This window comes from Dipteris shenzhenensis, chromosome 23 (genome assembly GCF_047967505.1).
Source record: "Dipteris shenzhenensis isolate YYH24624 ecotype China chromosome 23, Dip_SZ_1.0, whole genome shotgun sequence".
In the NCBI taxonomy this organism is placed as follows: domain Eukaryota; kingdom Viridiplantae; phylum Streptophyta; class Polypodiopsida; order Gleicheniales; family Dipteridaceae; genus Dipteris; species Dipteris shenzhenensis.
The window spans coordinates 44,485,695-44,511,158 of record NC_141618.1 but is presented as its reverse complement, the minus strand read 5'-3'; the positions used below and the strand labels follow the sequence as shown (position 1 = coordinate 44,511,158).

The 25,464-nt window shown below is 38.7% G+C and overlaps 1 protein-coding gene across 1 annotated transcript; it reads right to left on the bottom strand.

Annotated features, from left to right (window-relative positions):
- Nucleotides 1–4,337: 4,337 nt before the first annotated feature.
- Nucleotides 4,338–17,970, bottom strand: LOC147887437 (uncharacterized). Its single transcript, XM_087394313.1, has 2 exons — nt 17,458–17,970; nt 4,338–4,550 (listed from the first exon to the last, which is right to left on the bottom strand). Exons 1-2 carry the CDS (start codon nt 17,968–17,970, stop codon nt 4,338–4,340), a joined length of 726 nt encoding a protein of 241 aa, XP_087250439.1.
- Nucleotides 17,971–25,464: the final 7,494 nt, after the last annotated feature.

The following is a 25,464-nucleotide window of genomic DNA, read 5'->3' as shown; positions in this document are numbered from 1 at the left end:
GAGCGGGCCAAAACCCTTGGAAAGACTTTTGAAACATCGAAAACAAGCCCTCGAAGCTCAAAAAATGCCAAAAAGGCCTAGAAAGCCACCTGTACAAATGAAAGCAATTTGACAAGTTGGACCCGGTTTTGGTCTACTCTAGACGTGCCAGTGATGTCAGAAATACCAAAATTTGCATCGTACATCAGATATAATAAAGTATCTCAAGAGGATCTCAAGTATCCTCATTGAATGCAAACTTAAGGTGGCAGTAATTACCACAGATGTAAATCATGAAGCTTGATCACCTCTAATCACTCAATACCATTCAAGGTAGTATTGTCTCCTTGAATTAATCAAAATTTGGGCCAACTACTATGGTGGCTCTCATCTTGACAATTCCTTTCCCTTCATTGTCTTGTCTCATATCCATCTCGACTATTTCTTTCTACCTTGCAGTGGGGCTGCAAAATTAAGCCTCCACTATTCCATTCCCTTCATTGTTTTGTCTTCTATCCCTCTTGACCGTTTCTTTCTCCCTTGCACTAGGACTACAAACTTAAGCATCCACTATTCCATTTCTATCACTATTTTGTCTTCTATCCCTCTTGACCATTTATTTCTCACTTGCACTCTTCTTGCAACTTCTGTCCCCTCTCATACTGGATCCCCATGGACACATTGAGCTCCAAAATGTGTCTGCACAGTGTGAAAGCTCCTCACATAATCTTTCCTCCTACCTTGCACAGCAGTCCGAGAGCTCCTCACATAATATTTCCTCTCCCTTTGTAGAGTTCGGGAGCTCCCCCTCTATAGTACAATGTGAGAGCATCTCCTCCCTCGATCTTGAAATCACGATATAAGGGAGCTCCTCACTCGTTCTTCAAAAGTCCAATTTAGATGCTCTCACCAACTTCACCAGGTTGGTACAGGAGGTGAAGGTGAAGAAGGGACAAATAGTTTATCAAGGTCAGAAGATTACCATTATTGAAAGCATGATTGAAAATGTGCTAGGCAAGACTAGAGGCAATTTGCAAGCACACTTCTTGGAGAAGCCATGGAATTGACATGATATTCTGGATGTATACCCCAACACTCAGATTAGTAAAGATAGTGGGTTCAAGCTTTCTAGCTTGCCAATAGACCTCCAAGATGTGCTGAAGAAGACAATGAATTTCTTTCCTAATATGAGAGGAATAGTAAAGTTCTAGCAGGTTCAAGCAGCAGTAGAGCAACTGCAAGGATGTGATGTCTCTTTCTCAAAGTCGAGCAGGGTCCAAAATGCATGGTCTGCCATACCCCCATCAGAGATGACTACATGATCCAATGGCTTGAGTACTGCCACCTTGTGCATGTTTTTTTCTTTGGGGTGCTTGTGCATACAAGATCAGTAATCTGCTGCTACCTAGGTCATGGACAGCAGGTCAAATATGCATGCCTACTACAACTATCCACAATGAGAAAGTATATACTATAGCTCAATTTGCCATTTGGGAAAAATTTACAAAAGACAAGGAGCTTGAATTGTAGAAGCTCTGACTGCGAAGAAAAGGAGCCTAAAGGGAGGAACCAAACCCCTTCAAGAAAGGAGCAAGAAGGGATGAGCCTGCAACCAAGGAGCTCAAAGAAAGGAAAGAGGAAGTGACATGAAGGGAGGGGCTAGGCCCCTGAAGCAAGGAACCAGCCCCCTTCAGGAAAGGAGCAAGGATAGCCGAGCTTGCAATCAGGGAGCTCAAAAAGGCGACCGGCTCAAAGCAATGTGGAACCAGTCCCTGAAGGGAGGAACTAGACCCCTTCAGGAAAGGATCAAGGAGGGCCAAGCCTACAATTATGGGTCACAAAAAGGCAACTTGCTCAAAACAATGTGGAACTAGCCCCTAAAGGGAGGAACCAATCCGCTTCCGAAAAGGAGCACAAGGAGGACCGAGCTTGCAATCAGGAAGCTCAAAAAGGTGACCTTCTCAAAGTAATGTGGAACTATAACCCCTTGAAGGAAAGGAGTCTTTGAGATGTAATCTATGTAATTTGTATGTAACCTATTAAATTATTAATGTTCACCAAAGTTTACTTGGGTAATGTATGTATTTTATGATAGCCCTTTGTAGCAATGCGATTCGTTTTAATATAGCACTAGTTGGTTGCAGCTCAGACATTAGTTGCACACTAGGATATTAACTGCCACTAGCGTGGTGTTTTGCTTCTATTATTACAAGATATTATGTTCCATCAGTGCGGGACTATTTTAGTATAGCACTTTGCAACAATTTAATGATAGCATGGCGGTGGTTGTTTGGGATACACTAAAAAAAAGTGTGGGATTTATCATTTGAGATTTACAAAACAAGAGCACTGGCTAGATTGGGATTTACTAGAAGAAGCGAACTCAAATGGATAAGTGGAATACTATTTTCTACTTTACTGGTATTTTAGTCCTTGTTGCAATAAATCCTAAATGAGGGCTGATTGGGTACCCCCTCCTTGACAAGTGTGGAGAGCACCCCTTGCCCCATTCAATTTTTGAAAGGGAATTTGGTGAAAATTTTGTATACGTGCCTCCTATCTAGTCTCCACCGGCCATCTATTTAGAGAGGATTGGCATTGTACAATATTTCTCAATGATGGGACTCTAGGCCACTAAGCTTAGTATCCTTTAAAAATGGAAATGCATGTGTCCCATTGGTGTTCGAAAAGGGGCAGTGTCCTTGACTTTCTACAACATCACATCGATCACTTTGGAAACATTTTTGATATTGGATCACACTTATCACTGAGATTGCTTGATGCTTAGATTGCAGCTGGAAACGTTGCGTAGACAAAGCCACTATATGCCTCAAGTGTTGGAAATTGATGTATGGCTCATGTGCTAGAATGTGCAAATCATGGCCAAAATCAAGACCCCTTAGAGATTCCATGAGGGCTATCCTTTACTACTACACATGTCACCTTTAGTCCAGGGCAGAACCATGCATCATCACAGGCAGCAGGTTCATGGGACCCCATCCCATGATGCAAGGCATTATTCAAAGACAAAGTATTTCTGACCATTCCCAAATTGAGTTTGCCAATTCCTAAGAGAGGACTGCCCACTGTGGTAGGATATACAGCCCACCGGAAGGAAATGAGGGGAGACAGTGGAGTGCGTGGTACTTTTGAATATATTACAAACAACCTGTCTTTTTACTGTCATAAGTGGAGAACCATTCCCTATGGGGAGTAACATGGAATGAAGCATGCCAGAACTCCAAAATCCCAACCGATGAGTGAGAAATGGGAGTCAATACTTATCCACTGCCATGTGGCATAAATCTAAGGTTTCAAAACCTTAGAATGAAAAATGCATAACAGAGAGACGAAATCGAATACACAGAGATCTATAACTCTGAAAATCCTCCATCGAATCGCATAAGAACTGACAGGTAGGGGTTTTTGGGCGTCCGAACGCAATGGGACAAACGGTTTTGGAAACCGTGGTCTCAATCACTGGGTCCAACACACGGACTAAAAAACGTTTTTGGAAACAGAGCTGTTTGTAAACTCCACTGGAGTGCGAATGATGAGTAACATAGAAGTTTTAGAACCTCCTGAGTCCACCAGAATTGACAGATCTACAAATGGTTGCTCCAAACTTGAGTTCCAACACCCAGGCAAAAAACGCAGGAACTGACACAGTGAGTCAGAAATCCAATGAAATGATCCCAGATTCAAGAATGAAGGTGTTTCCAAGCTCCTGAAGTGAAGTGGACACCAAAAGCAAGCAATAGTTGCCTCTACAAGTCAATATGGAGTCTCTGTCATCGAACGGAACAGGGAAAAGCTCAAAAAATGACTTTTTCTTTGAAAACGCTTAACAGGATCTCAAAACCACTTCGCAAAACCAAAGTGACTTTTCCAAAGGTTCCTCCAAGTCTATGCACACTCGGATGCAAGTAAAGTCACCCACAAAGCTTCCCACAGAGCTTCTCCTTCTTCCCACAGAGCTGCTAAGCTTCAAGCATTCATGCACGCTCAGCTAGATCACCCGGGCTCTGATACCAGTTGAGAGTGCTCTCAATGGAAGCAAGAACGAAAGAGGGAGAGAGAGAAACAGAGAGAGCCACACAAGTTTTGGTGGGTGCAGAACCACCCTAATCTTCTTTTTCATTCATTTATATATGTGTTTGAGTATTGTACATAACCAAGGTAGAGGCACAGTGACCTTTAACCCCCACACGCGAGATCTTTTGCAGGAGCCCAAAAAGTCTGTCGCGATCTATTCGCAACGTGCAGGTGCGACAGAAGACGTAGGAACCCAGGATAATAGTTGCGATCTGTCCGCGATGCACAAATGCGCACAAAGATGCAGGAATTCAAAAAAATAGTCACGATTCGTGATCTGTCCGCGATGCACAAATACGCAGCTGCAACCAGGGGGCGTTCGGGTGTTGCAGATGTGCAGGAGCGGTTTGCCAGGTGCGGTCGACTAGAAGGCACGTGGCGCTGCACATAAGACGTAAAGGAATCCAGAAGATGTGCAAGAACTGCAGGTTGAAGGCATAGAAACTGAGAAGTTCTGCAGTTGCAAAGACGGAGAACTACGAGCAGAAGATACAGATCTGATGACCTTCTATCTAAGATGTGTATCAACAAGTACCCAAGCCATGCTCTTTCTTGAAGGTAAGATAATGTCAGTTGGTGAAGACCAGTGAGGTTTGAACGGATCCATCCACTAGGGAGACAAAGGAATCATCTTAGCCATCAGACTTTATTTATGGGAATCAATGCGAGAATAAGACAACTTCAGAGATGAGGACTCAGTTGAATCGAATCCATCCAGTGCACAAGCGGAATTGTTGCTTTGCTAATTCATGGTACAAAGTCATTGTTTGACTTGAGAGGGGAGGTAGCCATGTAAGAGAACGAGCAGTTGCCACTCATCATGTGAGTCTACATGGGTTTGTAGTCTAATAGGTGGCAATATCTCATGGAAGAGGGGCACCTTGGGTGAGCATAAATTGGCGACTAAAACTCATGGGCATGTAGCAGCAAGAGTAAAGTCAAAGGGGTAGGAGTGATTATCTCATCCTTGGGCATGGTGACCACATCATCAATCTCAAATGGATCGATTGGGAGATTACTAAGATGTAGATTCCATGTTTTTTGTGTGTAAAAGATAACATTCCTACCATGAGGATCCCTATATTAAACAAGCTAGAGGCTTTGATGCTGTGTGGATGCCCATAATGAATGAGCACACAATGCTGTGACATCAAGTCAAATTGGCAACACATGGTTGATGAAATTTGGGCAAAACCTTGTCATCCAAAAACTTGTAGATGATGAGCATGTGTCATCCTCATGTTCATGCGGCATATACTGTTGCATGGGAGTGTGACTGGAGATTTTCTGAAGATAGGTGGCCATTGCCACCACATCACACATCAGAAGGGAGGATCCAAAATTCAAGGAGTGTGAACCTTCCACAACAATTAATATTTTCCTAAAATTTTCCATTTTATGATGCCATTCTACTCAAATTATAAGGTGTAATGACTTGGTGGGTTATTCCATGAGTTTCAAGTTATGGACAAAATGCTTGAAGCATAGTGATGACCATTATCAAATCAAAATCATCTTGACATTCCACAAGTCTATTGGTTGTTGGAAGAAGGTAAAGACTTGATGTTTATGATGAAGAAAATACACATAGGTATGTATACTAAAGTCGTCAATGAAAATTAAGAGACAAGTTGCACCATTTTCTACATTGGGCCAAAAATGTCTATGTCAAAAGTGCAAGGAGGTCAGACTTCATGCCCCTTACATGATGTACAAATATGATTTCCAAGGACAACGTGGTCATCAAAGGGGATGATAGACACTAGAAAAATGAGAGAAGGCCGTGCTTCATGCCTCTTAAATGATGTACAACTATGCTTTCCAAGGACACAATTGTCACAAAAGGGGATGATTGAAACTAGAAATGGTAGGATTTCATCAACCAAGGAATTTGTAACTAGAATCTAGATAGCTCAGATGTTGGAAATTGGGATGCCCTATAATCATTCACGCCAGAGATGTGTAGGAAAATCTAGTGTTGAGACCAATGATGCATGAATATTTTAGAGGTAAATATTGTACCAATTGGGTAAAGATGATTTGCTTGAGCAAACGAACACTCAAAATTTATCTTGTGAAGGGAATAATAATCAACCAAGATATGTATATCAACATCCAGGGATGAAGCTTTAAAGGCTACAAAGATGAGATCCTTTCGAAGTTAAGGCACACATTATATACCCTCAGGGCACCACTATGTAAAACCCCATATAGCATGTGCGATCAGGGGGGGTATTAAAGAAACCCCTACCTATGGATGCACCCCTTCTCTAAAGTTTTAGATAACTAATGTATCCTAATGTACAATTTTTTTTCCCTTTTTGAATTAAAAACCCCCTTATGTGTGTATATTTTTTGTAACTCCATTATAAAATCCCTTTTGTTGATTGTGCATGCTATCTTACATGTTGCTTAGTGACCCCCCCCCTCCCCTCGCCCCTGGATTCTATACTTGAGGGAGTCAAGTACAAAAAATGTGACAAATACACGAGTTTAACATAAGGACATTTGTAATTATTTTTACAGTAGTATGCTTATAAAGGGGTTTATAGAAAAATAGAAAAAGGGCATCCTTTAATAATACAACATTTAGGGATAAGGGGTTTAAAAAATAGGCCTTGAATGCACATGATTTGTAAGGTTTACATATAATGACCCCAAGATTACATAATATGTTCCTCATCTCCAAAGTGATGATGAAATACTCATGTCCAAAAGAATGATGATACCTTGCACAATGAACATTACCACACACGGTCCTTGTTTCGATGGTTAAGTACCGATGTTTAGTGCATGTGGTGCACTAATCGTTGATATGTACGATGGGTTTAAAAAGGTTGGTATATAAAGACATTTACCAGACTTGTAAATGGTCGGTATATACCAATCTTTTACAAAAGTGTAAAAGGTTGGTATATAATAACTCTGAGACACTTTCCTATAACAACGTTTTATAGAGAGTGTTTTTCCCCATACCGACCTTTAAAGAGAGTATTTCCCAATGACAAAATTTTTTTTTTCAATACATATTTGATCCTTTTAAAGAATAAAAATACAAGAGCATGTATACCAAGTTTGAAGCTCATATATTCATGTCCAAGTTTGAGATGAAAAGAATCAATCATGAGCATTTACATCAATGGCCTAAGCCCTGCATGCCAAACAAGTCTATCTCCAATTCTATACGGAGTTGATCTCCTATATTGTCATTGTACTCTGGCATTGTACGTTCACTGAAGACTTGATCATCTTCAATAAAGTCAGGCGATTCTTGACCATCATCTTCTTCCTTAATATCATGATCTCCATTTTCCTCTCGTACGATGTCATTATGTGCATCTTCCTCTTGGCTCATATTGTGATCTTCATCTTCTTTGTTAGATCCATATACATCTAGATCAACTAGATCCGGATTTGGTAGTGGCATCTCCATATCCACATCTCTATCTTCTAAAAATTGTTTACTTCATGGTGCAACTTGGATGACGTACCACCATCTTGGATCGGAACGATCTAGATGAAAAACCACCTATATTGAAGATCGGTTTCAAATGCCATCAATTAGATGAATTTATGCTTAAGTACATGTACCAATTGATCTTTAAAAATGAAAGAATTTGATCAATTAAATCATTAGTATGCACCTGCGGACAATGCTCAGGAAGAACAAAAGCATCACTTTCATCGGTCCAGAGTTTGGTGGAGTCTATCGTAAAGAAGCCACTACTGTCTTTCCTCATTGTAGCATGGGGACCGTTGTGAATAGTTCTAAACCATTTTACATCAAGAATGAAAATACTAAATCGTCTTAAATCAATTTCATATATTTCACGTATGGTCCCACAATAATCCAACTACAAGGAGAGAAGATTGGTATCCGAAGCACTTGCTCAACTATCTTGTGTGAAGTTAGATATGAATCCACAATCATATGTGACTCTCTTTGAATCGATGCATTCCACGCAAAAATGTCATCCATATGACCATGATGCACTGTACTTTTTGTACTGCAAAAAGAGCATCAGTAAAACGAGGATGCATCGATTGAGCACGATTTCGGTGAGTTGTTGTTGTTGGTGATCTATAATGTCCATCATCTCCATAGCTAACACACAATCATGAACATAAGGAAGAAGGAAAGAAGTGGGCATCACTAGAATCAACCTTCTTGCTTGAGAGAGGTTTGGCATAGGAGGGCAAATAGGAGAGGTGAATAGGAGGGCATCTCTTTGGATTGAAGAGAAATCAACCTTAAACAATAAGCTCTTCCACAACTCCAGATTTAAAGCACTAGTCATCTCATTAACTATTACTTGCTATTATAGTTCAAAAATCTATAACTATCAAACTACACATGAATTTGATCTTAGATCAATTGGATCGAATTTCGGGTTTTTGGAAGAAAATTCTTGTGAATCTTTTTGGTGAGGACAGAGGGAGGCAAGAGAGGGGGACCTCACAACCACTCGACCACACAACCTGAGGAGCAAATAGTGTGCCACACATATTTTGGCCAACTTGCCTACTCCTCACCTCTTCCACCCTCTTGTGCTCCCATGATTTCCTACGCCTCTGGTCATAGCGTAACACCACCTCTCTGCTGGGTCATGGCCTCCCTCCCCCCTTCTCTGCCTTCCCCAATCTTCCCTCACACTTGAGGATGGTGGTGATCTTGACGATATGACTTGGCGCACCTTGATGAATCAAGCCTAGCCCTCTCTCTCTCTCTCCATCCAAGTACGTATGCCCCCCTCCCCTCTATATACTCACACTGAGGGATAGGAAATCTTCTAGACACTTTTTTTCTACAATCCGCCACCACCACCATTTCCTTCAATATCTTCACTTATTCTTACATTAATTGTCCCCCCCCATGATCCTACCTCTACAACTAATCCCTTGAATTTTAGTTTTGGAACGTTGTGCACACCTATTATGGTCATCTTGACCAAATACAAAGGAAATCCATCATCTATGCAAAAACCACACCCATTGCATAGGTTGTTTGATAGGCCAAAAAGGGGTTGAGTGTCAATGTCTCCAAAATCAATAACTATATTTTTACTTAACCCATAATTGTCTTAGGTGTGTTATTTAATGGTCTTCATTAAGATAGCCTTGCATTTTTCCTTGCAATTGTTCTGTTGATATCTTAGAGTATTATCATTCCCAATTTGATAGTGTAGCTATCTTTGATTTTCACCTAAATTATTATTTTTTCAATTTCTTAGTCTACAAGGTCAGATACAATAGATCTAAGATCTCTTTTATGTAGCCTTAATGGAGTTCACACTACCTTTAGAGTATCTACTTTAAGCAGCCAATCAATTGGATTGTCAAAATTAAGAACAAGCCAGTCAGAATCATCAAATTGGTTATTGCAAATCCATAATTCTAATTGCAATTTGAAACTTCTAAGTTTTTATAGCAAAATTCTACATTGTGCAAGTTTAAATTTTGAATTACAAATTTGCAATTTACAAACATTGTATTCAATAGCAATTTGAAGCTAGCTAGATGTAACTTGGATAGTAGATAGTAGAGTCTAGATATGCTCCATCCTTAGACATTAGACATCAATGGGTCACTATTGACTTACACTTTAGGATTTCCATGTTTTCTAGAATTATGTCATCTAAGTATTATTAATCATACTAACAAAAAGTAGAAAATTTAATATTAATATTACAAAATTTTCCCAAAACAGTTGCGCTTCTCCAAAAAGGCTTTTTTTTTGTGCATTTCTTTGAGAATGGAAAATTTTAAAAATTGACCTTCTATAGAGGGACTTAACTTTTTTTCCAATTTTCTAGAATGGCCGATGCCCTTAAAAAGGGTGCCACAGCTTGCAAAGATAAATTACTATTATTGTGCTAACTCCAAGATAGTCAGTACACATATGATAATAGAAGTTAGTAGTGAGGCATAGTTAGCGTGCGAAAAAGTTCTCCCACTTATGCAAAAGGACCCTTGTTATACTTGAGTAGTAGAAAGTAATAAATTTTCCATCATCTCATAAGCATCCACCTAGTAAAAGGACAAAGAATGATCCAAAACTATGGTCAATATCTATGGTAAGAGCTAGTGAAATTTAGTCCCTTGACATAAACCACTATATCCAAATGTCCATGTTGTATGTTAACTGCTTTTGAAACTTTTTAAATATAAAACACCTTTTGTCTATTAACATTTGGTTATTAATTTAATTCCTTATGTATATACAAATCTATAATAATCGAATTAGTTAAAGCCCATCTGTTGAACTCACATGATAGGAACATGATAGGGTTACATATGATGGGTGACCCTTCCTGAGAGAAGATGAGAGGGAGGAAGGATATTCTCATGCTACTATCGTGATGAATGGGTGCATTGAGTGTAACTAAAAGGTATTTGTACTGCCCTAAGAAAAAATTACAAGTAATACAAAGAGCACATCAATACATTGGTCTTGAGAAATTGCCTTCCCATTTTTCTTTACTTGAATTCATTCGTCCATTACAAGTGTCCACTATTAGCTTGCATATTCCCTTGCATGAATGCTTCATTGGCCTATTTGAAAAGGGTGTTCTGCCTTCATGTAGCCCAAAATGAAGATAAACCAAATGCATGTACCACGAAATGAATGAATATGTTAGCCACAATTCATAGTTAGCAACCAACACTAAATGGGTAAAAAATTAGGCTTGATACATAGGGTCTTCTTCTATACCCAAATATAGGGGAACGTATACAAAGATGAGAATCGATTGAGCATTCATCCTCAGTTAGTGATGAATGGGAATGCTCTTTGATGGTGGATAGTGGGTAGGCAACTTTGTCTAGGAAGGTGGCCTCCCCTTTCAACTACACAAGATTTGAGGCAATTGCTAGCTGTCATTCAAGCCTAATTTTTGAGCCTATAAGACCTTGGTGATTTCTATAGTTCAAATAAAGGGCTTGGAAGATAGAATCTTAAAAAGAAAAGGTAATATCAGGATACCCTTCACAACGAAAAGGATAAAGAACTTTTAATTTATCAAATAAAGGTATAAGTGTAAAATGACCTTCTAGGATAAATCCTAGAATTTTAAAATGGTTGGAGACTAGATTACAAAAAACTAGTGGCATCATGGCCAGTCATTGTGATCCCTATAAACTTTTAAATATTACACAATAATTTAATTCATTAATGCTGACATTAGATCTTCATTTTCTCTAATATTCCATAGGAACAATTAGACATGGTCCCTTGTACCCCTGCCCCTTGACCGACATCTTATCAGCTGCAAATGGATCCTTCATCGCAAGCTTCGACTCGACGGATCCATTGGACACTATAAGGCTCACCTCATAGCACGCGAGTTTAGTCAGATCTCAGGCATTGACTGTCATGAGACCTTCTCTCCAGTGTTACGAATGGCTTCCTTTCATGTCCTACTTGCCCTCACCACTGCTTTGGATCTCGAAATACATCATCTCGATGTCCAAACCGCCTTGCTTCATGGTAATCTTCTAGAAGAACTTTATATGGAGCAACCGCCTTCTTTCGTTGACGTTGATCACCCCAACTATGTCTGCCGACTACATCGATCAGTCTATTGTTTGAAGCAATCTCCACGGTTATGGTTCCAGCGTTTAACAACTTCATGCTTCAATCCGAGTATTCTCGACTCCTAACTAAACCTAACATTAACATATGATATGTATCTAATACATTTCTTATCGTTGCATTATATGTCGATGACATACCACCAATAGGATCTAATAGCACTGTAATTGCACATGCAAAACAAGAATTAGCATCTACATTTTCCATCACTGATCTAGGCCCACTCACTTATTTTTTAGGCATACAAGTTCTTCGTAATCGTTCACAAGGCACCCTCCATATACATCAAACCAAATTTATTGATGAAATCCTTCATCAATTTGGTCTCACACATATCAAACCGGCACCCACACCACAATCGGTCACTTCTAAACTATCTATAACTGATTGTCCATCTTTAGAAAGTGAAAAGAAATTCATGCAATAATTTCCATATGGACAACTAATAGGCAAAATGCGTTATTTAGTCACTGGCACATGCCTTGACATTTGTCACAGCATTAATTTTCTCTCGCTTTATGCACAACTCTAGCTACAAACATTGGAAAGCATTATTATAGATATTAAATTACCTAAGGTTCACACGCAACCTTGGTATATAATACTCTCACCACAACACTCCTTGTCAACTCACCTCCCTAATTGGGGGGGGGGAATAGATACACAACGTTCTACTGCTAGTTTTACTTTTGTGATTACAGGTGGTGCAGTCACATGGCAAGCAAAGAAGCAGACCTCAGTAACACTATCATTTGTCAAAGCAGAGTTCATGGTAGTAGCATTAGCTACAAAAGAAGGATTGTGGATTCAGATGCTGCTCGAAGAACTCCAGCTATTTTTGAAGCTATCACTTCATTTATATTGTGACAACCTCTCTTGCATATGCCTCGCAAGTAACCCAAAGCACTCAGAGAAAACAAAGCATGTGGACCTGAAAGTACCATTTCATCTGAGAGATGATCGAAGAAAAGAAGCTCACATTGGAACATACACCAATGGAGCTGATGTGGGTAGATTTCCTCACGAAACCGCTGCCTATACCTAAACATGAGTCATGCTGCATTAATTTAGGACTCAAGAGAGTAGTAAATTAAATAGCTTAAATTAATAGCATTAAGAGGGACTAAAGAAATTAATAATGCAATTAATTAAAACAAAATAAATAACAACAAAAAGACAATCGACGAGGCGCCTGGTCATAGATGTGACTCTGCGAAATCTCTCAACTCTGGAGGCTACCTATGAATCTGCGAAGGACGCTGGAGCGTAGAGAGAGAGAGAGAGACTAGTTACAACTTACATCTGTAGTGTCACGGAAAGGGCCAGAGCTTGAAATAAAGGTCCGAGACTCAAAACCTCGAGAGTCAAAAGCGGCTCATTAGTAAAAGAGGACATTGATGTTGTGAACGAATATGTTGCCCTCGCAGTTCGGCATTATTCTACTATGCACATCTAAATTATGAAATTGCCTTCAGGTTACTTGGCACTCTGAGTCAAGGAATGAGACCTTTTATTTATAGAAGGTGTGTATAGAAGTCGAAGCAAGCAAGAAACACAATGCAAGGCTTGAAAAAATTGAGTTTATTGCGAGAGCCGTTATCAGCTGATATTGACTACAAACCTGTAACAAACCACTAGAATCTGTTGAGACAAAATAGAAACTTTTGATCCTGAGTTACAATGATAATATTCCAATGCCTCCAAGTTTACAAAAGACATATAAGCTACTAGGTATATCCAAAGCTAATGGATAGGGCAGAGTAATCCCAAGAGAGTTGCGACAAGTCTAGTAAGGCCTTGTAGAAAATGGAAGAAGATAGAGATTGCACACACACAGAGATATGTAACGACTGATTGTATTATGATTGAATAGTCTTTTACATAGTTGTTCTAACCCGAGAGCATTGAAATGTTACTCCCTGCATTTGCAAAGCTTACCAAACTACCGAAGAAGATTACAAGTGAGCAGACGAGGACGTAATTTGTAATACCGTAGGCCCACCGTTAACATACGCATTAACATTTCAATATACCGTATATTAGTGATGAGAGTTTGCCGACTAGAAATAGACTGATGGTTAATTTCCAATAATTCATTCGCTTTGAGTTGAAGCGTGACAGTGCAAAGGAAGGTGTCCAGGTAACTGTACTAGGAGGAAATATTAAAGAGGCATGAGCTCACTACTCACGCCACTGATCTTTACTATCGGAGAAGCTTGATAGAGGGAGGGATGAATCCTGACATATGGCTCCGAAGGTTCCATGGATGACGACTGTAATGGGAGAGACGAAGATTAACGTGAGGCCAAGGATGTGTAGAGAGGGAGGCAGTTGAGGGAGCAAAGTTCGAAGATGATGAAGTGAGGAGGGACGGTCTTTGATTAACATTAATGTAAGTACTCTAATTTCACCTTGCAATATAGCCCGTGGTTTCTCACGGTTTCACAGAGATGGACATGGACATGGACAAGGACTTGGATTCGTTTGAAAAAGAAAGATAGTATTTGAAAGGCTATCCCTACGCGTACATCTCTATCTCAACCTATGGTGACTCATGAAGAGCAAGAATGGAAAAGAAGATGGCGATTGGTTTCGTTGGAATTATTGGGAAAAAAGAACGACAATGAGCATGCGTAACTTGATTTTCATCTCTTTTTTCTTTGTCCAAGCACCTTCTTCGTGACTTATTCATGAGCCAACATCTTCTTTTTCTTTCTTGTCTTGATCCCAACTAATTCTCTTTATCTCCATTATTGCAAGCATCATCATACACATATTCTTCTTCATCAATCTACTTTTATAGGTGGGTATCCTTTGAATCCTATTTGGTAGGCTACTCCTTCTCTACAAATTTTTCCTATTGTTGTCTCATATCCATGCACCTCTCCATATTTGTGTATTCTTTTTCAACAACGTACTTTTACTAAATGATTCCAAAAATAGTTTCGCGATTGGCTACACACGATCGTGCAACGACCCAATTTTCTCTGTAATATCTTTTATTACCAAGACGAAGGAGCATGAGATAGAGGTGGAGAAAATAAAATGTTGATGGAGAAGATGTGTGGATGGAGAACTTGAATTTGAAGATGAGGACAATAATGTCTTCAAGGAGAAGTGCATGATAGAAGAATCCAATAGTCTTGTGCATCATAATCATAAATCAATCAAACTTCTAGGAGGAAACTATAGATAGTAGCTCACACCATAGGTGTAAAATTAGATTGAAGAAGAAGAATATATGTATGCTAGTAACATTGATACAGATAGAGATGGGTTAGACAATAAGAGAATAAAAACAAATATTAATAGAGATGGGTTGGACATTAAGACAATCAAAACAAACAAGATAGTGATTAGTTTGATTAAAATTCAAAAACAATTACAAATAAAAGAAGAAAGAAATAGGTCATGATGGAAAACCAAGAAAAAAATAATTGAAATAGGGATAGCAATAATTTTAAAGGGTAGGCCATTAGAAACTGAAAAGCTTATCTTTAATTTGATGTCCATGTCTTGTCATTGGACTCAAGCTATTTGGATTAATTCCACTTTTATTTTTCTTAGAAGGCATATTATAGAGATATCACCATGGCATATATCATGAATGATTAATCAGAAAACATGAGGATAAAAGAGAGAAAAAGAGAGAAAGAAAGAGAGGAGAAAGGAGAGGAAAAGAGAGGAAAAAAAGAGAGAAAAAGAGAGGAGATAAGAGAGGAAAATTACCATGAAAAGAGAAGGAAAGAGATGATAAAAGAGAGAAGGAAAAAGAGAGAAAAGGTGAGGATAAAAGAGAGAAAAAGAGAGAAGGAAAGAGAGGAGAAAGGAGAAGAAAAGAGAGGGAAGAAAGAGAGAAAAAGAGAGGAAAAGAGAGGAGAAAAAAAGAGAGAAAAAGTGGGGATAAAGGAGAGAAGACCGTATTAGATAATTCGGGAAAAACACAATTCCCAGAATGCCAGTTTTGGAAGAAATTGTAGCTCCCCTCAATGAAAAAATAGGAGAAATATGTGAAAATAGACTAGATAGCCATTCATGAAGTGTGAAATATCAACTACATTCTCAAATAATAAATAGAATATCATTGTCTAAACTATGTTATCATCAACAAAATAATAAACTTTGAAACCCATTTGAGTTAGATTCATCTCATGAGCCATAGTGATGTTCAAAAACACCTTCATAATAGCGAGTCTTTGGAATTTCCATTGATATTGAGACTCGCTTTTGTTGTGAGCATTCTCATTTGAAAATCTCCAAAACACCATTTAAAAAATGTAGAGTGTAATTAATAACCATGAGTATTGCAATGAAAATGCACAGGCTCTTTAACTTAGTAAGATATGTAGTTGATGGGAAATCAAGATATGTAGTTGAGGAGAATGAATGCAAGATACATAGTTGATGGAAAATCAATGGGCAATGACAAGCATTTGATGTAATTTAGGTGGCAATGACAATCATTTATTGTGCATTTTTTATGTTTAGACTGACTAGCATTATTGTAAAACGATAAATTTACATGTCATGTTGATTACTCATTGCAAAGTAAAAAAGTACACTTTAGGATGAAAACATACAACTTGTTGATGCACCATTGAAATCCCTAAAATAAATCATGATTCCAAAGAAACTCTCAATTTCTAGCCCCAAAGAGAATGGCACCCGAAAGAATGGCATGAGAGACACTCCTTCAAAATACATTATGAATGTAGTTATGAACATGTTTGCATATTATTCACACACAACAATTACGCACCAATTTACATAGTTGGCAAGAAAGTAGTAATTCCCATAAGTAATGATTGTATAAAGAAATACAATGTTGTTATTCAAAACTCATAGTCTGCAAATAGCTCCTCTCCTGCATGTATATCATCTATGGATTCAATACAAATGTGACCATATTTTGCAATATCTATGTTCATCATGGGGTCATACCAAGGTGGAACATTAGGGGAAAATACATAACAAACATTTGGCTTTACATTGGTATTTCTATTGCTATTAATAAATCCTGCCACATTGCCATATTGAACATCACCAACAATATGCACCATATCCTTCATAGGGACAGTAGGGTCCTCTTGGATAGAGTACTTCTTTAGCCTTGGATGAACTCTACATAATTCCTTCCAGTCTTCATAGGAGTACTTGTCACCTCCATAATGGAGAATAGTAGTCCCTCTCTTGATGGAGCCATGCACAAACAAGCCCAAGCCAGCACCTGTAATGGTTGACTCATGCACCTCGAAAGCCACATTTTTTATCTAGAACACTTCGTTGATAGGGACAGGTAACTTTGGTGGTCCAAATGGATCTCGTTCTGGTATGTATCTACTCAAGCTTGATTTGAACGTATATCTATCTACATCACAAAAGACAAATTCAATTAGCTGCAACAACAGTTATATAGACTTGAGATAAAATCAAAAAACACTTTGACATATGTACCTTCATGAAAAATATGCATTCTGTAGTCGGTTTATGTAGCCCTTAGCAATGTATTTCTTGATATAGCGACCTTTGTACCCTAGGTCTATAGCTAATTGAGAAACTTGCATAGCATTCACGCTAGAGAGTTGCAGAGCATTCCTTAAAAGTCTTATTTGGGATGCATTGAGTTTAGGCACCTGGCCATCACCACCATGGGTTGCCCTAGGGTGTACACCCTTTGGTTCTGTATTACCACCTATATCCCTCTCTCTTAGTTGATCTGCAAAAGGAATATTTCTTGTTTTATATTCCATTCTTGACCATGCATGATTTTCCTCCCTCCATTCATCAATTACTTTCTGGACAAGGTTGAAATCCTTATGCCCCTCCATCACAGGTAATTGTCCATACCGATTTGTCTCAATCATGCTGCACACATCTTTAGTTTCATCAAGTTGTAGTAAGTATGGCATCAACTCTGTCAGTAGAATATTATCATCCTTGTCTTGTACATCAAATGTTAAAGGGAATATGCAATTTGATGGAGGGCTAATGCAAGCCTTGTATGGGGAGTCATCAACAAGGATTGTCCTTCTAGCATCACATCCAAATGCCTCTGAGATTTTTGCTAGGGGTTTGAACATTGCCTCAACACCAACCTTGTCAGGCCTATTTATCCTCGTCTTACTATAAGTGTAGCATCCTTGCTGAGACCATATAACAAAGAAAGGGAGGCTCTCATTTGCATAATTTTGCAGCTTTCCTACCATATCAAGTATGTTGTACTCCATCGCAGTTGACCAGATACCTACATTAAATCTTTGTAGCAAGATTTTAAGAAATTCTATGCACCCAGGTTGAACAACCATATAACTATTTTTGCCATGCATAATAGACGGATGTATTGGAGACTTGAATAGGCAACGACTTAATAACAGGCCATTCAAGTCTAATATGATTGTTAATCGTGGCATATCCAAAGAAATTGTATTTGGATATAGATCCAAATTCTCCTTGAAGTTGCTGGCTTCTGACTCATCCAAATTGTCAGGTGCTATGATTTCATACATGTTTGCAACAACAATAAGATTATCTAGTCTTGTCCCCAATGTTGAGACAATACGTTCATCCATGTTCTCTTCTAAAAGTATAGGATTCGTGATATTCCTTGCAATTTTCTCCATTTTTGGGGTTATGTTTTCTTCTATACCTCCTGTATCCATTGCGTAATTGATAGTCCCCATTTTGGGTGGTATGTTGTCCTCTACATTTGATGTCTCCATTTCCTTCCATGCATCATTGGTCCCTGTGGAAGTTGAGGAATATAGAAATATTTTGATTCTTTAGAGTGTATTCAACAATGTCGAAGCACAAAAGATAAAGTACGAACATTATTAATCGCCATTCACTGATTCCATTGTCTTTTTGGGGAATGGCACTGGTGCCAATCTCTTTAAAGGTCAATTGAGAATGCAAATAGTGCAACCTTTCTCTCTGAACTCATAGAGAGAATGGCAATAGTGCCATTCTTCTCTTGGGGTGGTGCTAGTGCCATTTTACATATAAGGTTATGGAGAATGCCACTAGTGCCTTTCTCTATATCCTCATTGGGAGGAGAGAATACTACTAGTGCCTCCCCCGATGTCCCAAAAGAAATGTACAATGCATGATTTGAAAGCATAGATACTGTATTACTTTGGTCTAATAGATTTGTAGAAAGCACCCAAATCCAAACTTTGGTAGCATAGTTAATACTATACAATTTTTAATCTCTATAATGCTTTCAACTAACATAGATTCAAGAAAGGAACATAACAGTATTACCATTTCTACATAACCACAAAGAGAGAATGACACTAGTGCCATTCTCCATATGAGGTCACATAAAATGTTAATAGTACCTCTTACGTATAACTCGACATAGGGAGAATGACACTAGTACCATTCCCCATGTCATTATGTCACACAATTTTATCATACCTAATGTTTAATCTCTTTAATATAATGAGAGTATGTGCAATCGAGAAAATCCATAAAAGTCATATTATTTTGAAACTGAATACACAAGGCATAAATGAGTAGCTAAAGACCTTGCTCCAAATCTTCCAATGTAATCTTTGGGATAGCTTCAAGATCTGCTTCAGTTAAAGGTCGCAAGTCTTCAATGTGATGCTCACCCTCTTTAATTCCTTCATCGATAGGTGAATCACCTCTATGTGTCTCAAGAGGCCTCTCAATGCTAGACCAAATCTTAATATGGGGATTATTTGATGCATGTGCCACACACATAGCCTCGACCTTTGTCGCCTGTTGGGATGTCTTCACCAGTGAGATCACTTTTCTTTTGCTTGACAATGCTTGTAATGCCACACATCCATTAGTAAAGACGTCAACAACAACTTCATGTTCCCTAGTACAATAGCACCTGATGCACTCCTTGATGATGCCATGCTTCACAACGGCCTCTTTTTCATACTCATCGTCCTCATCAGAATAAAGAATATTGTCCTCAATTATTGTGTATGGCCTTGTGTTTTCTAACATGTTCTCAAATCCATCAAACCCATCATGTGAGCTGACAAATGACAAAAAACAGAAGGTCTTAGACAAACCCTTTTGTGCACTATCCGATTCATGGATAACACCCACAAACCTTCTATGCCAAAATCGAGCCTCTATCATTGCTTCCTTGAGATTTACCATCTCTATCATTGTCATAAATGATAGCAATACATACTGTGACGGAGTGGCAACGGTCTCCATCAAGCCACAGAGCAACTTCTTGAAGGCATCCTTATCCCAACACATGCCTTTGGCAGATCCCTCCGAGGTGTCAAGCACACACAAGCTAATTGAAGCTGATTGGAAGTTGTCCCTTGGAGTGACGTGTTAGAAAGCTCTCCCCCTCCGTCTCCATGTTCACTTGAATAATTGTCCAAGGAAAACAAGACTGCGATGTAGACTTGTTACCCTCTATTGAACTAATCACCCAATCAACATAGATTGACGCAGCTTTTGGGAAATCAGGTGTAGACTTGCCAACTTGCAGCTTCTCTTTGACCCATGACTCATATGAACCCTTGAAGCTCTGATAAAAAATTGAATCAATTTTGAAGTAAGTTGCAAGGGCATCCCATGTTTGATGTTGGGGCGAAGGGTGATGTGAGTTGAACTCCTTGATGAGCGCTTCTTTCAGGGCTCTATCATGCTTAATCTCCATTGCCCGTTGAGACATTTCAATGGAGTCCTTGTCTTTGCTTGACTTGACCAAGACTATTTCTTTAGACTCAATCTCTGCTTGAAGTGCACGTACATCTTTGTCTTCCAATCCTAGCAGACACCTCATATATGTTATTGTGGGATTTTGACCCTCAAGATCACCCTACTTCACCAATGTCAAAAGCCTAATCCATTGTTCGTAGATGTCATCATCATATGTGACCATGTGTGTGTCCTTGGTAGCAAAGTCTGTGCCCATCGATATGCTTGCAACTCCTACAAAATTCTATATAAAAAAATCAAAATCATCTTAGACATTCTTCTAATCCAAATCATGTAATAGAGATAATAATGACACTAGTGCGATTCTCCCATTACCATGTCAAAAGCATGATTTGGTAACTAGAAGAATGGCACTAGTGCCATTCTCACATAAGGGAATTGACACTACTATCATTTCTTTTACAAAGCCATAAACATTCTTGAAATGAAAAATGCATACAAAACAAAGTTTATTACTCACATCCCAACTTTGTCGATCTTTATGCCCTTTGACAAGGCCTTGGGCTGGTTTCTTTGGTCGTCTGAATGCAATCCACTGCGCCCTTAGGTGTTGTAAGATATCGATATATGGTTGATTTTTCAAAACGGTCTGTGCCTCCATGTTGGCCATTGATGATATCTTACAACTTGCTTCAACTGGTGCATTGACAACAATTCTCGCCTTCCTCCGTGTATAGAAACCTTTTCGTTGATTGAAGGCTTCACCATGTGCTTTAGTTATAAACATCCTTGCAGCATAAATCGAATACTGCCTTGCGAGAATCCAATAATTATACTCCTTTAACTTTTCCACCTTTATCTCTTCCTTGCACATCGGCGGAGTATTTGTGCCTGTGTGGTAAGGCATAAGATATGCACATGTTGCAGGAGGTCGTGCATTCATTGCAAAACTCTTGACCAAGTCACTGACATAGCTGAGGGTCAATGTCCTGTACACATATTGGCTTGGTGCTCTAAAGCAATTCATCACTGGGATCAACACCTCAAACTCCAAACCAAATGGGAAGTACTCTACGTACTCCATCAAGCCTGTCATACTTGTGTCCTTCCTTTCCAATTTCTTTTGTAGTGCCTTAATGTCAACATCTGGCCGGATTTTCTTATACAGGATGATAGTTGCTTCAGATGATTTCTCACCATGTCCTGTTATATGTGTCTCACCACTCCCCATTGCATCACCTCCACTTCCAGTTCCATCAGTGACTATTCCCGTACCTCCCTGTTTTCCTCCTAAAGTTGTCTCTTTGTCTTTAGCCTCCAGTTTATCCCCAATGCTTTTTTTTCCATTTGACCTTATTTCCTTCTCACCTGTTGTTTCCTCCTCACCGGTCTCTCTCTTTCAATGTGTTCTGAGACACTTGAGAGCTTGATCCCTCAACATCACTTTTCTTGGTTCTTTTCAAAACGTTTCTACTCTTCTTTATATTTTGCTTTATCCCTTTTGGTACCAAATCAAAGCTTTCTAATATCTGTTGGTTGGTATAATTTTCTAGCTCATTAATCCAACCCCTAGATATCATCGTGTCCTCCCTAGTAGCATTCATCCTCGCATGATCAAAACAAGCAGGATCCAATTGATACACATTGCCTCCCAATGTATGAATTTTGAGACAAGGAACGTTGTCTTTCTCGGTATCCCCCATCCCTTTAACTTGTCCAACATCTTCAAAAGTTGTTCCTTGGATGTTCACAAAACAATGCACTCTATGGAGTCTTTGGAGTTCCTTATTGTATATATCCAAAAACTGTCCTCTTCCAGAACTAACTCCATCATAAACTGACACCTCTCGAACCTTTCTCTTTCCCTTGCTAGCCATTCTTGCAATGTTCTGTTAACAAAAGAACCAAGGACACAATGAAATGTATAATAGAAAATCATAATTGTAGTAGGAAATATTACAACCACAATGCAACTTCTATTAACAAAATAACCAAGGCAAAGCAACTTATATATGCATTATGAAAAACTACACCAACACAGTAAGCAAATATACACAATAACAAAGTTAAGATGGTTATAATAAAGAATGGTATTCATGCCATTCTCCAACATAATATGATGTTAGAAGAGTGTCACAAATGCCATTGAACACATGGATTGTGAGTTTGTTCACAATGGCACAAGTGCCATCCTCCGTGAGAGTTTGAGGATAATGCCACTGGTGCCATCCTCCATGATGTTAAGGAGAATGGTAGAAGTTCGATTCATCACATGGATTGCAGAGAATCAGAGAATGGCACGAGTGCCATTCTCCTTATGTGAAGGCTATCACATGAGAGTTTTCTCACCTGACCTTCTAGAGAAGGGCACTGATGCTAATAAGAATGCACATGTGAGTTTAGGCTTCTCAATGCCATTTTCTAGGGCCTAATAAGAGACTCGCACCACTGCCATTCTCCACTTGTACAAATGTTTACCCTACTATTCTAGGAGGGGTATTCTAGGAGAGTGGTGTCCTACCAATCCACATGTGAGTTTGATGATCTCAGTGTGATTATGTAGGTTCTAGCATGAGATTGGCATCACTGCCATTCTCCACTAGTGGTAGTCTAGACATTCCACTAATTTTATTGGCTACAGTAGGATAATGGCAAAAGTGGCAATGCACATGTGAGTTTAGAATTCCTTGTGCATGTTTTCAGGTCATGGTATGAGATTGGCACCACTGCCATTCTCCACAAAGATTGACACAATTCCATATGATATCTACATAGTGGAGACAGTGATCACTACATAGAAGAATGCACATGTGAGTTTAGGCTTCTCAATGCCATTTATTAGGGCCTAATAAGAGATTGGCACCCCTGCCATTCTCCACTTGTACAAATGTTTACCCTACTATTCTAGGAGGGGGTATTCTAGTGATCATAGGAGAGTGGTGTCTGATTCCAATCCAAATGTGAGTTTGATGATCTCAATGTCATTATATAGTTGCTAGCATGAGATTGGCATCACTGCCATTCCCCACTAGTGGTAGTCTAGAAGAATGCACACATGAGTTTAGGATTCTCAATGCCATTTCTTAAGACCAGCATGAGTTTGGCATCACTGCCATTCTCTACTAGTGGTAATCTAGACAAACTAAACCTATAGATTGACATTCCACTAATTTTATTGGCTGCAGTAGGATAATGGCAAAAGTGCCAATGCACATGTGGGTTTAGGATTCCTTGTGCATGTTTTCAGTTCATGGTATGAGATTGGCACCACTGCCATTCTCCACCGGTGGCATTCTCCACAGAGATTGACACAAATCCATATGATCTTTGTACAGCAGAGATAGTGATCACTACATAGAAGAATGTACACGTGAGTTTAGGCTTCTCAATGCAATTACTTAGGCCTAACACTAGTGATAGTCTAGACAGCATGAGATTGGCATCACTGCCATTCTCCGATAGTGGTAATCTAGACAAACTGAACCTATAGATTGACATTCCATTAATTTTATTGGCCATGTGAGTTTAGGCTTCTCAATGACATTTCTTAGGGCCTAATAAGAGTTTAGGATTCCTTGTGCACATGTGATCACTACACAGCGGAGATAGTGATCACTACATAGAAGAATGCACATGTGAGTTTAGGCTTCTCAGAGGATTACCAAAAAGTGAGCGGAGAAAAGCGAGCAGCCCCAAATAAGCGAGCAAGATTAAATAGGTTTCAAGCGAGCGAGAACCTCATCCAGCATCTTATTCCCCTCAATATCATTGGAACAATTGATGTGATCATAAGCAAATTAACATATTCCAACAATGAAGGCATGCCTGAAACTCACAATTAACTTCTCTTTCATCCCCATACTATCAATTTGAGTCATTGTGGAGAGGTAGAGACATAACAATACATAAAATTTGCGATAAAAAAAGCAAACACTACTCAGATTGAACATCCACATAGCAAGATAATGATAGATCACAAGGTAGAATATATGACTGAAAATATGTAAACATGATCATGTGCTACATATACATATCATGTCTTTTATGCTTGCAGAAGATCATCCATACATTTGATCCAAAAACATGGAAACAGAACTAACTATGTCAAAAGAAAAAAAACACATTTTCATCATAAGGATTAATTTTGCTTAGTGAAAATACCTATGTAATCTGGACAATACCATGCTTTAAAAAACTTAGGGAGCCAAAAAAGGATTTTAGCCCTCCATACTTCTATTATGACCAATGTCTGAATGATAGTTCTATCGGAACTAGAAATGAATGCATCTAACCACTATGTTGAGTGCTCATCCAGTATCCTGTAGACTATTATGTTAAATTCAATACGTGACCATAAACTCAAGCATAAGAGGAGCATGATATAAGTGAAATAATTGGCCGACACTCTGTAACTAGTATCCTGCTACATCTAACGAAAAATATGCACCAGGCGTTAACAAGCTTCTATTTCCACCCCTATAAGCAAACTCGCATCCTGTAGTATGAAAAACTTTAAGGAAAACATTGCACTTAATGCATCAGTTAAGCCAGTGACTACTCATGATGCACAATCGAACAATCATCAAGGAAAGTCTAGTCAAGCAAGTTGAAGCAAAAAACCAAATATCTATTTGGATCTATGCCGTGGTGTATCCGCCAACCATGAGTAGGAAAAAAACCTATGAAAAAAGCAAAATAGGGATTATGCCACTCTACCATGATCACTTCCATGCTACAAATAAGGGAATATATAGTCATTTTAGGGTACTTTTAGGGTTCGTTCCCAACCACTAAAAAGAGAGCCAATGCTATCTAATTGTATTCATAAAATCTTTATGAACATTATCATGTTCAATATAAGGATAGGAGCCAGCTCAATGGGTAGTCTTAAACAAATATAAATACTATTCGAATTTTAACCTTATGCAAAAGCTTTTTTTTAAACACAAAGTAAAACTTGATTATACATATAGATGGGAATCAGGTCACCATTGTAAGTATGTATTTAGTAATTAAGTTGAAAATATTCCCTTAGAAAAATAGCTCAATCAACATAGTACCCATATTATATATCCAAAATTTATAAGATCTCATTCATACCATTAGATTGTTTTCATCACTTGTCATGAGTACTAACCTCA